Raw genomic sequence first — 15,425 nt, 5'->3', positions numbered from 1 at the left:
GTGGGGATAACCGCAGGGCACCTTCTTGGTCACACAAGCGGCGGCACAGTCTATGCTGCGAACAAAGGTCGCCGACGGATGCATAGTGAACATCGCCAGCGCAGCAGCCAGGAAGAACCACCCGGGTTTCAGCGCATACTCTGCCTCCAAATCTGCCGTGTCAACCTTTACGAGGTATATTCATTGATTCAGTTGCACAAGAGAAGCAAAGGACTTCACGTTCGCTAGCATAGGACTTGACTGCGCATGCGTAGTTGCCTAGCATGTTTGTGTACTCAACACAGAACACTAAACTTCGGCACAAATAATAGTGCGACACACATGCACTGTAAAGTCGTAGCGTAAATTTCGTTTGTGCGCGTTCTCGGCAGGAGTGAGTTTTAAGGGTGGTGGGGGAGAGTTTTCTCTAGGAAGACCGCATTGGCCCTCGTGTCTTGGACGAGTGAATTGCAGTGAATGCATTCTTTAATTAGGACCCTCTAACTACGACCTCAAAGAGTTTTCCAAATTCGCCCCGGGTTCTTATTTTTACAGAAGCGTGCAAATGGCTCTATCTCGCATGACTCCGCCAGCACACTCACAACTCTGTGCAGCTTCATGTACATATGTAAACTCGATCTCATGATATAAACCCCGTAAGACCCGGAACTACCCATGCATCACAAATGCCCGATACACCTATCCCATTTGCCCAACCAATGGCTTCGGGTCTTCTTCTCCAAAGGGAGTTTTGTTCAATTCAATTCAATCCTGCCATATGACGTGGCGGCTGTGAAAGTGAGGGCGATGACCGATGGCACTACTGGCGAGCTCGGCGCCTTCGCTTTAACTCTTATTGATGGCGAAATCGGTGACGTCCTTACCTGCGGTCAGAAATGAACTTACCTGCTGCTCTGCCATCGGCGGAGTGATACGTAGCGATCGGCGAAAACAGAGTCCACGCGTATTTTTATTTCTGTGGGATTAATTTGCAGCTGTGTTGTCTCTGACTGGATCTATTTATTCACGGAAACCTAGAGGCAAAATAAAATAGAAAGCGAAGCCGCCACGCGACTGCCTGAAAGGCACTCCACGCATTGGTTGACTCCTCCTACCGTCTGCGGTGAGTTCAAAAAAAGGCGGGAGCCGGGACGTTTAATCCAATTCAAACTCGGGAAATCGGCCTCATAGGACAATAATTCGAAGTTTCTAAGAATGCTCGTAACGTGTAGATCGAGTTCCCGCGGTAAAAAGAAGAGTTCAGATTCCTCTTCAGTGCACCTTTAAGCTCCATTGTCGGCGCAGCTGGTCTCTTTAAAACTTTAGCATTGGAATGAAGCCCCGGTGAAGTTTTTACGATCAATTCCATACCCAGCTTCAAAAATTCTTTTTAAAGCTAATGATCTTCATGCGGACCAGCCTCTGAGCCCGTGACTAATTACGAATAAACTTATAAACTTTTCTGATGCTCTTAGATTGTTACTGCAGTATTTACCGGTTGCACCTGCCTTTGCCCTCTGCTTATCGAGGTGCAAGCTCCATGCACTTGGGAAAGCCGAACAATTATTTCCCCAGCACTGTGTTTAACAGACGTTTGAAGTTGAACATTCTTCATTAAAAGCTGGAAGGAAAAGAACAAAGAATAAAAGTGCTAAAAGTTTTTTTAAAACATATCTTCCTAAGCTCAATAGTGTAGACGTTTTTTTACTGAGCTGTAGTGAGTAATCCACAAACCGTTGGTCTGAAAGAGCCTATAGCGATGCGATCGTGCTTTAAACGAAGCAAATGAACGATGCCTCGGTAATGAAGAGCACACGAGCGCGTTGCGTGTTGTGTATTTTGTGACAGTGGCTTTTAACGTGAGAGCCTTAAGGATCCCGTTCAGCGGAAGAAACGCCATAGTTGGCGTGGTCGTGTCGAGAAAATTGGGACTGGTGCTAGTGCTGAATGGTACGCTGTACATGTGGTGCTGTATGGTGTGGTATGTAGAGTTTAACGTCCGAATGCTGCACATTGGTTATAGGGGAGGGTGTAGTGAATTGCTCCGGAATAATTTCGGCCACCTGGGGTCTTTTAACGCACGGTTACATCGCACAAAACAAGGGCGTACAGTCTTTGTCAAAAGTAAACAACCCAAGGGGTTGGCTTCTGAGCCCTGCAGCGCGGCTCCTCTTGCATACTCTGGGACCCTAATCTCACGAAGGCGGGAAGAACTTAAGTCCTCGACCCTCCCAAGCTTAGGACTGTCGAATGTGCCAAAGAGGCTCACTACACGACTTGGAAGCAAGCCCCTTGCGTTGTATATTTTTGACAAGGATTCTACTTTGCATTTCGCCTCCACTGAAATGCGGTCGCAGCAGCCGGTATCTGATCCCGCGACTTAGGACTCAGCAGCCAAACGGCAGAACCAACGAACTACTGTCTCCGCTGCAATATTGCGCTCTCCTCGCCCGATAAGTAGTAGTAGTAGTAGTAGTAGTAGTAGTAGTAGTAGTAGTAGTAGTAGTAGTAGTAGTAGTAGTAGTAGTAGTAGTAGTAGTAGCAGCAGTAGTAGTAGTAGTAGTAGTAGTAGTAGTAGTAGTAGTAGTAGTAGTAGTAGTAGTAGTAGTAGTAGTAGTAGTAGTAGTAGTAGTAGTAGTAGTAGTAGCCGCCGCGGTGGCTCAGTGGTTATGGTGCTCGGCTGCTTACCCAAAAGACGCGGGTTCGATCCCGGCCGCGGCGGCTGGAATTTCTTTGGAGGAGAAATTCTAGAGGCCCGTGTACTGTGCGATGTCAGTGCACGTTAAAGAACCCCAGGTGGTCGAAATTTCTGAAGCCCTCCACTACGGCGTCTCTCATAGCCTGAGTCGCTTTGGGACGTTAAACCCCAATAAACCAATAAACCAATAAAAGTAGTAGTAGTAGTAGTAGTAGTAGTAGTAGTAGTAGTAGTAGTAGTAATAGTAGTAGTAGTAGTAGGAGTAGTAGTAGTAGTACAAAAATTTATTCCGAAGAATGGGACGGGGTTTAGGGGTTGGGGTCTTGAGCAGCAGGTGGTGTTCCTAGGTACAGGATCCCATTGGTTCTTGCTGCCTCCTCGGCCCGCTCAACCAGCGCAAGCTGATCTTGCGGATCGGAGCAGGACAGAAGCTTCTCCCACTGCTTGACTGACGGGTTTCTAATTTTGGGCTCTCTCGGGCTCGCCCGACAGCCCCATGTGGAGTGGTAGAGAGCGGCTGTCTATCCGCACCACACGCATTCTGGAGTGTATTGCGTAGGACAAATCTTACTGTATATGTAGGGACTTGGGTATCAGTTTGTTTGTAGCCGTGTCCATGTAGTTGCCTTATGTCTTGTGAGTGTCTTGTGGGGAAGCGGGCCGATAAGGCGTCTGTGTTGTCCCCTTCCTTTCGCCGCGCATAGCCACGCTGATTCGCAGCAACTGCTCTCTGCTTTGCCGCCAGGTGCGCAGCGGCGGACGTGGCCGGCACGGGCATCCGCGTCAATGCCGTGGCTCCCTGCCTGACGGACACGCCCATGGCGTCCAAGGGATTCAGCGAGACGCAGATGGCGCAGTTCAGCGCGGGCATCCCCCTGGGCCGAGCGGCGCGGCCCGAGGAAGTGGCCTCGGTCGTGGCTTTCCTCTGCGGAGCCGACAGCGCCTTCGTCACCGGCACCACGGTGGACGTCAACGGCGGGGTGTAGCGGCGCTGCGATTGGCGTGGGCGGCCCACGCCAAGAGAACCGACGTATCAGTTCGGGCAACTTTTTATTGACCACTGTTCATTTTGTTAGAGTGGGTCCTTTTTGTTCGGGCTGAAAATTGCGCGTATTTTTGAGAGAGCTGGAAGAATAAACAAAAAGTGTTATTGGCGTTCCCGTAATGTTACACGTCGAGCTTCAGCGTCAGGAGTTTTTTAATAAGGCGCGCGGATAGGAATGTGCGGGCTGTGGGAGAGATGAAGGTGCTCGTTATGAGCAATAATAAACCTGACGACGATGGGTCATGTGACCTGGATGTGTGATGATGTCATTTACATTTATTAGATTATTATATTGCTATAAGGGGACACCAGTACGTTCGTGCGCTTAAAGAATCCTTGCTTGCCTTGCTGCTTTGTTGGGTCACCCGCATGGTTTTCACTACTACCTTAAATGGATTTCCTGCTTTCCGGTCTGAAGAGCATCTCATTACGGTTTTCTACTGCTGCAGTCTTGAGACACGCAGTAAAAATCTGCGAAGCAAACAAACGGGGACCGTATGGAGCCGGTGGATGCCAAGGTAGCAGGGGTTATGGTTCCTTAAAGTCAATTTCATCAGCGGGTGTGACTTCTTTTTGTGTCCTTACAACGCTAAGTGAAACATAATGTCAGCCTACCAGATTTGGTCACTATGATGCCACTGCTGCGGGAATTTTGTTGTTTGTAATGCAGGACTGAAACCAAGAGTCGGTGAATGCTACGCCTGACAGCGCTGTCTAGATCGAGGGAAAACGAGGATGTCAGTGTCTGTAGTACGAAACAATCAGGCGAAAAGGCTCACAAGGAAAAGTCAAGAGTGCACGAAGCCGAAAACGCAGTGTATGGCACATTAGCAGCGACTGACCACTGGCATCGACACGTGATGTATTACAGATGACTTCTGCAGGCAGAAAGAAGGGCGAGCTCTCTAACGCGCACGCATCATCGAGTTGATGGTTTATGCGGAGGATGCACAAAGCGATAGTTGAAGGGCAACGAATAGAAACAACAGAGAAACACAAGCACGTGCATCTGCTTTAGCCCGTCCGTTGGCTTACGCAGGAACGAACGTATTCGGAAAGCGTTCTATTATACTTGATTTCTTCTTCCCCGCATCCTTGCGCAGCCTTGAGCACTTGGCGCATCGGTGGCCGTTGCTTCTTTGTCTATAGTCGCGTCTCCCTTCCTTCAACATGTGTGATCAACTGATTCAAACTTCTGCCCCTCTGAACCTCTGGCTACCAAAGTAGAAGCGTGGGCAAGTTGGTAGACTGTCTACCATCCGTTGAGTCTACATCCACGAGCACACGAGTACATAGAATGTGCTCGTTTGCCTTACAACAGCGCACCTTAGGATAACGCTGCCACGAAGTAGCCAAAGGCGCCCGGAAATGGTACGATTTCGCATTTATTTCTCCCGGCGTTTGAAGGATAAAGAGACTGCAAACTAATGCTATGTGATATGACCTGCAGCTGATGAAATGTCCAGTTGATGTAACCAGTTTTCTCATATAAAGGCTTCATGCTACATCGAAGGACGCCCATTACATTTTTGCCTTTGCAGCAACAGCAATACAAATACATCGGGTCATCTATGCTATCTGAATAAATAACGCGCGTTTTTTGGCGATTAAAAAAACCAGAAGACGGTCTGTCTGCATTATTTCCGCCTTTACACAGCTCTCACACAGCCCACAGTCTCTCGCAGCTTTTTCTGCGCCTGCGCTGTCTGTATCTTTACAAGGCAGAAATAAAGAATTTGGATTTTTTTTTAGTTTTTTACAGCTTTATTATCAGGCATGGCGGACATTAAGAATTGTTTCAAATATATTCGTAATTAGCAGCTATAGTAGAGTAGCGTTTAAATTGCTAGTATGCACTTCACCTGCAAAGCCCAAGGCATGCGACTCGCCCTTGTATTGTATATCGCGTATTCTTACTTCGATGTAATCGCCCGAGATGATTAGTCTGCGTACCTCCGGCATCACCGCTGCCCTCCGCTCTGACTCGTACCCCCCTCCTCCGTCTCAGTGGCGCGTGTTTTCGCTTTGCTCCGACTCGACGAGGCGGGGAGGCGACATTGATGGCTCGCCGGTTATGAAATCGGGAAGAGGACGGAGAACCATTTGAAGGGCCGCTCGATCGCCGCCAAGGCCTTCGGTGTGCGGAACCCCGTCTGGTCCAAAATTCGCATTGTGCGCATGCGGCGGCAGAAGAGAGCGAGCAGTCAGCCGCGCGCAGCCCACGATTGATGCGCAGGCCGAGAGGAGCGGCTCCCGAGACGAGCGACACCGCAGCAGGGGCGCGCCAGGTGAGCGGGGGACGGAGAGCCTACACGGGCTGCGCCAGTAAGGGCCAAATTCGTAGCTTATATGGTTTCCTTACCTCAAATGAGGAACCCTCCATGCTTCCTTAACTCAAGAAAGCGTTGAAGGGAGGCATCTAATTTTCGAACCGTCCTTAACCGCTCCTCGGGTAAGGAGAGAGAAGAGGAGGCGCTTGTATGCGCCTGGTGTCGAGAATATAGGCTTATCACAAAAGTATACATGGTCTGTTCTGAAAGTAGTAGGACTCATTTTTTTAAACAAAAATTACTCTAGAGAATAGTACAAACGATTACAATTTTTCAAGGTAGCACACTTCCGCACCTGCACGTGTCTGCCAATGAGTTTTACAGTTTTCGTACGCCTCCAGGAACGCCTGGAAAGGAATGCTGTTTAGCTCCCTCGTCACGGCCTGTTGAACCACCTCTACCGATCCGCGATGTTTCCCCTCGAGCGTCGATTTTATTCTCGGGAATAGAAAAAAGTCTGGCGGGGCCAAGTCGAGGCTGTAGGGGTGCTCAGGCAGTGTTGCCGCCTTGTGCTGGGCAAAAAATCGGGGTCCTCATTCACATGATGAAGAAGATCCTACCGGTTGGCCTTTTCCTCCTCTGACAACACTCCCGGCACCAACTTCACGCACGCTTTCCTCATGGATAAGTTTTCTGTCACGATCTCAAAAACTTGGGTTTGAGGAATGCTCAAGTCATCAGCTATATATCATTCTGATACTCATTCTACGATCACTGTTAAGTAAATGTTTCACTCGCTACACGTTTTCGTTGGTCTTGCTGGTCGAAGGGCGTCTGGAGCGGTCGTCTTCCTCCACTCTTTCCTTACCTTCTCGGAAAAGCTTGTGCCACTCAAAAAACACCTGATCTACCCATGGAAGCGTCACCGTAGGCCTCCTTAATCATGTTGTGAGCCTCTTTGCCCGTTTTACCAAGATTTACTCAAAATTTTATCGCGTATCGCTGATCCAGTAAATGCTCGACGATTCTGCGTGACGAGACGTTTCGACAGGGATTCACAGTACAAGCGACCTCCTCTCTTCAACGGCCGAGAGCCTACTGCCGATTTTCCCCAGCATTCCCAATATCCCCCTTCAATGATCCTGCACGCGCAGACAGCCTCTCGTCCGCCCGTTCGCCCAGGAAAAAACCAGTCCTACTACTTTCAGAACAGACCTTGTATATTTGTCTAAATTTGAAAAAAAAAAAAAGCAAGCATACATGTATAACGAATTTCTTTCGACGTATACGCGCGTCCATGTGTGCTCGTTTTGCATTTTGCGAGCATTGTGTCAGTGCTCTAGATGTCTTGGCAGAAAAACATGCCTTTTGCGGCAACGTCACATTGTTTACAGTACAGCGGCAGCAGCTACTACTCACTCTGCCATTGTCAACTCAGCGTCGCTGCAGCCGCGTCAGAATTCCTACTGTGCAAGCCCAGAGCGAGTGGTTTTGCCCTGAAGCACGCTTTCATGTCAAGGAGCTAGGTAAAGAAGTATGAAAGTAGGGCTGTGCCTACCACAAGAAAAGGACGCTCCAAGGATTAGTGTCTTGAACGTATTTGTTTACATCATAGCCCAAACAGCCTTTCCAACTAAAACAGAGACATTGTCGTGCTGGCGTCATTGCCATCGCTGTCATCTCAGAGTCGTTCCAATGCTCTCCGTCATTTTTCACCTATCATTGTCACGGCACCGTGAAACACGCACCGTGAAAGCCGCGGCCTCTTAAGAAATTGGTAAAGCACCTCCTTTACGAAGATGTAAGATGGCTACATTTTATGCTTCCGAACGGCGGAGGCTAGCATGGCAGCCTGCGGTCGGAAGAGAGGTCTCTCATGGAAGAGAAAAATCACTCACACGGATCGCAACTTGGTGCACAATATTTTGTGCTCTGAACGAGGATGAGATGTTTAAGATGAGATGGGGCTTTGTACGTATTTTCTTTTTTTTTAGTATCCGACACGCAGGCATAAATAAAGTTTACAAGAAATCAGTTACCTGACTGCACTTCGGTGCGAATGATTCCCGCCAAAATATGAAGCCAAAATATGAACTTTCCTAATGGCTGAGTACAGTGCCATCCGTATTCTGAACGAAGTACCAGAACCCCTGGTCAAGCACAGCAGAAGATTAGGAGTTAACGGCATGAGCCGAATGAATTTCGCGCATTTACCTCGAGAAAACGAGGACAATATTTCGTATCAAGCGAATAGCAATAAAGATTCTTAAAATGATTGTTATATATAGAGAGGACATAGTACTAGCTCAAAACCGCAAGGAAAAGAGACAACACACACTCTATATAAATGCAAACTTGCCCATCTTCCTTCCTTAAAGGACTTGTTATATATAACAGCCGTTTCATTCGAAACATTGTTAGTTGCACCACCAACTGCACCACCAACTGCACCACCAGACCAATCCAAAATAAATCAACGAACAGCCCTCCTGTATCAGCACGGCGACCTTCTTTCAATTTTCTCTTTATTTTCTGCTTTGCCTAACTAAATGTCTTAGTTACCGAGCCTCCTGTGCGCGACAGAAATCGACAGATAGGAAGGGTTCTTTAAAGAAGCATTTACCAAATTCTTTCACCCCGGTCATGTTGCCTTGAACTGAAACTTGAAATGCCCTTGTATGAGAGGCAAGCCCCTTACAGTACTTCTATTTTCCGTAACGCCTGTAGGTATAAAACCGAATGATGCTCGCCCAGAATTCCGAAAGCAAGAGGAACACAAAGAAAGTCCTGATGTAAACACATCGGCGCTGAGGACACCGCGCATCAAATCATACGATCGCATCCTTGAGCGCGCGGCACAGCTTCCTTTGAACAGCTGCCCCTTTCTGTTTTGAACGACAGCTACCGTAAACGATTTGTTTGGGGGACAACCGGCCAGAAGCCATTACAAAACACTGAGCAGCCAGTGTACGGAAGTTCACTGCACCAGTCACACAATGCGCAGCGTTTTCGCTCGATACTCAAGTAAGAATATTACATGTTCTCCCTCATTGTATGGCTCGTTCGGCACGCCATATACGCGTGCACTTTGAATCGCGATGTGTGCATTAGTGTCAGAAAGCGCTCTGGTAACAAGCCAATACTGGCGAACTTTGCAATCTGTGAAGATGTGACCGAAAAAAAAATTGAGCTGTATCTTTGCAGATGCAGCCCAACGACGACATAGAGACGTCGGAGAATAAGCCTGCTATTTGAATCTCTACGTCTGCGTGCTGTCGTCGGATGGTCCACTAAGTCTGCCGGGTGATAAATGTGTGGGTGCAAGGTGGTCGAGTGTGTTAGTTGGAAAGTCCGTATGTCTATACTGACGGTCCAATATGTCTGCTAGCAAAAATGTCAGTCCTCTAAAATACGGAGTGGTGCCTTTGCTTACTCTCTTTGCAGCGAGCCTCCTCTCATGAGGCGGAGCCCTGGGGACGCCGCAGTAAACCTGCCGGTGCCCGTCCTGCCCTTGGCACTTCCGCTCGCACTGCTTATCCGCTTGGCACTCCTGGTTCCCGAAAGAGGCCTAGCGGAGGCCGTGGAAACGTTCGAACGTCAGGAGTCCATTCTGGTCAGGCAAATCTGCCTGGGTACGCAGGCCTTTACCACCACCATCAACCTCCTCCTGACGTTCGGCCGGCGTACGCTGGCGCAGCCCCGCCCTCTCGGCGTCGGCGAAAAGTTCGGTCTCAATGTGACCCTGCGCGGTCTCGACACGCTTTCGCTGCGGACAACGCCGGAGACGTTCTGCAACGAGAGCGTGGCGCAGGCCTGGCTTCCGCTTAGGCTATCGCCTTCGATCGTGGCTTCTTTCAGGAGCCCTCTCCTACCGCACGTAGGGAAGGACATCTCCGGTACGCTCAGGGGACTCGAGCTGGACGTTGTCGTGCGAGTGCATCGGAACGACCCGAGTCGCCGCGTGGTGATCGCGTCGCTCAACATCCTCAACCTGGACGGCATCGACGTGGAGGTGACGTCGTTCGTGTCGCTCTCGGGCACGCCCTTCGCCACGTTTTTCGAAATGCCCGCCATGCCTTGGAAGATCGCGTTGCTCCAACGAATAATCCAAGCCGCCTTGCAGAGGTTCCTCGACAGTGGAGAGTTACCTTTGTAATGATGTAGGCATCTCGTGGGGTTTTGACGTGTGATGCTTTCATCAACCAGGGTCATGGATTTCAGTCACCATTTTGAACCTTAGCAGTTGTGCTCAGTTGTCCTTCATTCCATTCTTTTCGAACATATGCATAATAGGTTAGGGTGGGTTCATAGGCTGGTTTCTGAGCTATTTTTATATGAGTACTAAGCTGTTCATATAAATAATTACAAACTGAGTTCCTGGATTGCAGCAAACTCGAAAAAAAAAAAAACGGGCCTTTAGTTTCAGCTGAGCATCACTTGCCTGCGTGCAACCTTTTATTCTTTGTAGTTAATTAAAACCGCATTTATTTATGGCCTTAATCCGAAGAGGCCAATGATTATTTTCTTGCTGTATATATATTGGGACTGGCAAGCTCAACCACATACAGTGCAGCGCTGTTCTACGGAGATCACATGCCCTACCCTGGGCAGGTTGATGTGTGCTCTATTCGAGCGACGCACAAACATAGTGGTTCATTCTCATTCACCCTAGGAGCAAAACATTACAAAACATACGCCATTTATCCATTTACCCATGGCTCGCCTGTTTAAACCTACAAGTCTGTTGGTATTTTGTTAATTCACACTGTTGTGGCTTATCTTACATGCTTCTAATACCACGGACATCGTTGCCTTTGTTAAGCACATGCTGCGCTTTGTTTTTTTAAATCTTGATCCCTGCTCATGTGTGCATTCAGCTGAATGTTGTCAATAATACGAAGTGTCTCCTAACAAAATGAAAAATTCAATGGGAAATGTCCATATACATGCATACCACATTGTTGACTCGCATATGAAGCCCCACCGCACGCAAGGACCTGAGGTAAAAGTTTTTAGGAGCGTTTCATCTTTACGCACACTTCACTGTTTCATGACATGAAACTCATACTAAGTTACTGCCCATTCACGGGTCCAAGTATGCGTCTCATGCACGTTGAGCCATTTCCACTTGTCTCCCCGCTGGTCTCTGAACTGAAACGGCACACAAATTTTGCAGTCTGCTGGCTGCGTATGAAAAAAATGATGTCTTATGATTCTCATGGCCTCTGAATCCACTTCTTGAAAGTTTTCTTTTCCGGAAAACGCTTCAAAAAAGGGCGGAAATTTTCGATCCTAGTTTGGTAACACATATATACTCACTTTGCGCACGAATCAGTGCAGACTGAATCTGTTGAGTTTCTAGAACACATAAAGTTACGCAGTGCATGCCGCAAGATTGACTTTTTGCATGCGAGGAGTACTTATGCCAAAATTAGGCGGAGTTTGCACAACCCACATCTAAATTTAGCCTTTACAAATTGCTTGTTTATCAAACACTGCTACTTGTGCATAGCACCGTTGCGGACATGACCAGAGGAAGTCGCGCGTGGTCGTCGTTGTCGTCGTTGAATGCTTTTCTAGCCATTTCAGGAAGATGCGTAGCGCACTGACAGGACATGCACAAAGGGGGAAGAATGATATTCCTATCTGGCTTCAGTTCCTTACCGGGCCAGCCAATATAAGCAAAACAACAAGACATATGCAGGATGAATTCCAGTAAACAACGCACATTCTCGCAAACCATTCAAAGTGCACCATACTTAATGAACACTCCAGATTTATATATCGTCGATACATTCACTTTATCTATTTTTTGTATTATAAGATTCCAACACTTCTTCTAAAGCTGTATCACAACACCTGCCCAGGACCTTCATCTCATAAAAATATGGCTCAAACTTTTTAAAGTGGACGCAATGCTTTGATTATTGCGTGCCGCCGTCACTCTTTAATAGCACTTCCCAGAACTATAAACCATCTTGCCCCTTTGCAGCTTCTGTTAAGCCATATTCCTCTAGCGGTGTTCACCGTTTACCTTGTCCCGCCAGGTATAGGACACCCGCACACACACGACTGTGGTTGAACTGACCTAATTATCGTGGCTTATGCGGCATGGAGCAATATAACGGATCCCCGTGCCACAGTGTAATGAAAACCTAAAGTTTTGGTTACAGCCTCTGCCAAAAATACACAGCCCTATGGGTTTGCTTCAAAGTCATGTAGTGAAACTCTCCGGCAAGGCTGGAATTTCAGGCTTCGGAGCAGCGAGTACGAGTGTTCATTTCACCGTTGAGAAACGTGAACCAAACCGTGACAGGAACCAAACTCGGTGGGTTGTATATTTTTGACAATGGCTGTACACAGCCATTGTCAAATGTACAGTGTTCTCTTGTTGCCCAGGAGACACACGATGCGACAAGCGACTGGAGTCGAGACAGGAGGCTGTAATTCTACACGTCCCTGAAGCAGGCACGTAAAAGGTTTCGTGTGACAAGCTGGTCAATTACCGCAGCTCTCCGAATAAACTTGCGCGGCGTAACTGCACCGCAATCGGAGGTATTACTCGCTTCTTGTGCAACTAGAATTCCGCATTAACTACAGCAAGTAGGCAAGTTTAACCTCCTCGCGTACGTTCTCGTTGTAGTCGATCGCCCTGGTTACAACTGCTGCTGCGTTGTTCGGTCTGGTGTGCAGCAATCGCTCTCTTGGTAGACTTTTGGGTTGGAGAAACATTTATTCAGCTCTAAAAAATTCTTCAGACCTTCTTCAGAATTCTTCAGATCTTCGGTCTTTTTAACCGCCAAAAGAGATCGGTTTTTGAGCGCTCTGCACCAGACCTATTTGGTCCTCGCAGCGGTCGCTGGCCAGCAGTGCTTCCCTTTGCTGCGCGCTCAAGTTTCAAATCTTTAGGACTAAGTCAATGTCGCTACGTTCCCATGTAATGTGATATACGACGTGGGGGCTGGGGGGGGGGGGGGGGAGGGGAAGGGGGAGAGTTTAGTGGTTATTGTGCTCGGTTGCTGACCCCGCGGGTTCGATCCCGGCCGCGGCGGCCGCATTTCGATGGAGGCGAAATTCGAGAGGCCCGTGTACTGTGCGATGTCAGTGCACGTTAAAGATCACCAGGTGTTCGAAATTTCCGGAGCCCTTCACTACGGCGTCCCTCATAGCCTGAGTTACTTTTGGGGCGTTAAACCCTGAAAGCCATAAACCATGAAATGGGATATAAGATGGGGTTTGCCTTGCACTATGGACACCTGTCGGCGTATACAGTGGGGTGCATCTTGTTCAGTACCAGGCGACCAGGTCACCACAGGGAACGAGAGAGCACGCGCCTAAGCGCGAGCATTTCTTCCCCGGACAATCTGCCGGGTTGCCGTGAACCCCCTACCCCACTGCTAAGCTTCACAGACATACTTCAGCACATCAGGCTGCACCGCAGGGTATACCCTCCGGCGGACAAAACTTTAGATAAAATAGAAGAGATCTCACTTCGTAAAAGTCAGAACAACACCTTTAATACACCATATAGGCTACACGCCATGGACCGGGAGTCATTCGGCTCGAAATGTAAGTTTTGCAGGGAGAAGACAGACTTATACCACATGACATGGGCCAGTCAGGGAAACAGCTGCATAGACACCATAGAAAAGTCAACGCAGGAGGTATCCGAGGCAGCTCTGTGCAGCTCCGACGGTATCGACCAGAAGGACCCCGTCCCAAGAGCCAGGGCAGCAGTCTACGCCTTCGGAGCCCCAGAATAAGGATCCTGCCTGTCAAGACCTCCTAAAAGTGTCAGTAAAGCATTTTTACCCCCACCACCTAGACTCCGTTGGCTCTGAGGAAAGGAACGGCACATAATTGGCTGCCTGGGTCAGGGAAACTTCGATACCCTTTCCACGCAATGAAGACTTGAAACGGCTAATTCGGCATATTCACCACCATTTGTATGCAAGTGACGAACAATATGCAGACATTTTACTCCGTGAGGAACTCATCCTTACCTACCTTTTATTCGCACTATTCCAACACGTTCAGTGCCGCCCGCGGCAGCCGCATTTGGGTGGAGGCTAAATGCAAAAGACGCCCGTGTGCTGTGCGATGTCAGTGCGCGTTTAAGAATCCCAGGTGGTTGAAATGATTCCGGAGGCCTCTACTACGGCACTTCATTCTCTCTTCCTTCTCTAACTCCTTCCTTCATTCCTTCCCTCACGACGTGGGGGAGGTGTTCTCCGAGAAATGAGCTCTTTACTGCGTCTTTACTTTCCAACAGAAACATGTTTTTTTTGTGCATAGATACTTACTCACGAAGAAAAGAAAAATTCCACCAGAAAAACCGCCTAAAAAGCGTCTTCTTCTATAGCGTGCCAGCCGTCGTTTGCTACGGCAGGCACGGAACATGCGGCACTGTACTGCCGAGGCGCGTCGAATGGGGGCGCTTTCCCATTCGCCTCACTCACATCAGTGGTGTGGAATCAAGTTATATGCAACGTCACATGCTACGCTGCGGGCTCTATATAAAAATTGGCTTTGAGAAAATGAAAAGCGCAGTAGGAGGAGGAGAAAGAAAAGCACAGTAACTTTATTTTTCTCTGGACACCTCAACTGCGCATTGAGTAAACTTATAAATGAGAGAGTGAAATAAGAAATGGAGATAGAGGTATCGTAGTGGTAGGCTACGGAATAATTTCGACCAGCATTGATATCGCACAGCACACGAGCGTCTTTTGCGTTTCGCGTCACCACAGAGGAAGAATTCCTGGCCATATCTAGAACTATAGCACACATCTGCACCCTGCTCATGGACCACACGACCATCTGTACACAATCCCAATCAGCATAGCGACTCTTCCGTAAAGTCAACGTTCCTTAATCTTCAGCCCACGTACTATCTACGCTATCAGAACCACAGCAACAATCACCATTACATGGAGTCTTGGGCAAGAGGGCATCACGGAAATGAACGCGTTCATGCGTTTTGCCCGCGAACTTAGCGTCCGGGCGCCGGTGGATGGCCTCCCCAACCCACAACCATACGCTCACACCCAATGCGAGCCCCCTGGCTATCCCACTGCCATACAGGACTACAGGCAAAGCCGCATAACACACCCTCCAGGATTCTTACTTTGAGCTGGACCTTTTACAACGCTTACATCGGCGATGTCAAACGAACTCATTCCCATCCTTCCAGTTTGTACGCTTGTTCCACCCCACCCACTTCCCTTAATACTGTGCCGCCTGCAGCGCCAGCCCCTCCACACTATATCACTACATATGGGAATGCACATACCTCATTTGCGTCCCGTCCATTCAAGCATCCATCCCGACCTCCTGGAAGACCGCCCTTCTGGCCACCCGAGCTGGTGAGCAACGCAAGCTTATTGACCGTGCTAAGTTGGAGGGGAAGGTAAGGGGGCTCTTCGTCTGAGGAAAC

At 48.6% G+C, this 15,425-nt stretch overlaps 2 protein-coding genes and 1 long non-coding RNA gene across 6 annotated transcripts in view; 2 read left to right on the top strand and 1 right to left on the bottom strand.

The window, feature by feature from the left end:
- The window catches only part of LOC149341749 ((3R)-3-hydroxyacyl-CoA dehydrogenase-like), a 20,674-nt gene extending 16,704 nt beyond the window's left edge, over positions 1 to 3,970 (top strand). For all 4 annotated transcript variants that reach the window (XM_089543914.1, XM_089543915.1, XM_089543912.1 and 1 more), the window contains 2 exons: positions 17 to 174; positions 3,423 to 3,970. In XM_089543914.1, coding sequence (XP_089400040.1) covers positions 17 to 174; positions 3,423 to 3,663 — 399 coding nt within the window. In that variant the 3' untranslated portion in view covers positions 3,664 to 3,970. The remainder of the gene's footprint in view (positions 1 to 16; positions 175 to 3,422) is intronic.
- Positions 1 to 15,425, bottom strand: part of LOC149341747 (uncharacterized) — a 17,437-nt gene extending 2,012 nt beyond the window's left edge. The window contains exon 1 of the long non-coding RNA XR_016282960.1: positions 15,282 to 15,425. This is a non-coding gene — a long non-coding RNA (uncharacterized LOC149341747). The remainder of the gene's footprint in view (positions 1 to 15,281) is intronic.
- On the top strand, positions 5,847 to 12,920 carry LOC149341748 (uncharacterized). The gene is made up of 2 exons (XM_089543921.1): positions 5,847 to 6,010; positions 9,437 to 12,920. Exon 2 carries the CDS (start codon positions 9,450 to 9,452, stop codon positions 10,146 to 10,148), a length of 699 nt encoding a protein of 232 aa, XP_089400047.1. The 5' UTR covers positions 5,847 to 6,010; positions 9,437 to 9,449; the 3' UTR covers positions 10,149 to 12,920.

Source organism: Amblyomma mixtum, chromosome 5 (genome assembly GCF_055824585.1).
Source record: "Amblyomma mixtum isolate Tamu chromosome 5, ASM5582458v1, whole genome shotgun sequence".
NCBI classification, from domain to species: domain Eukaryota; kingdom Metazoa; phylum Arthropoda; class Arachnida; order Ixodida; family Ixodidae; genus Amblyomma; species Amblyomma mixtum.
Note: the sequence above shows the minus strand (reverse complement) of the source record. Positions and strands in the feature narration are given on the sequence as shown.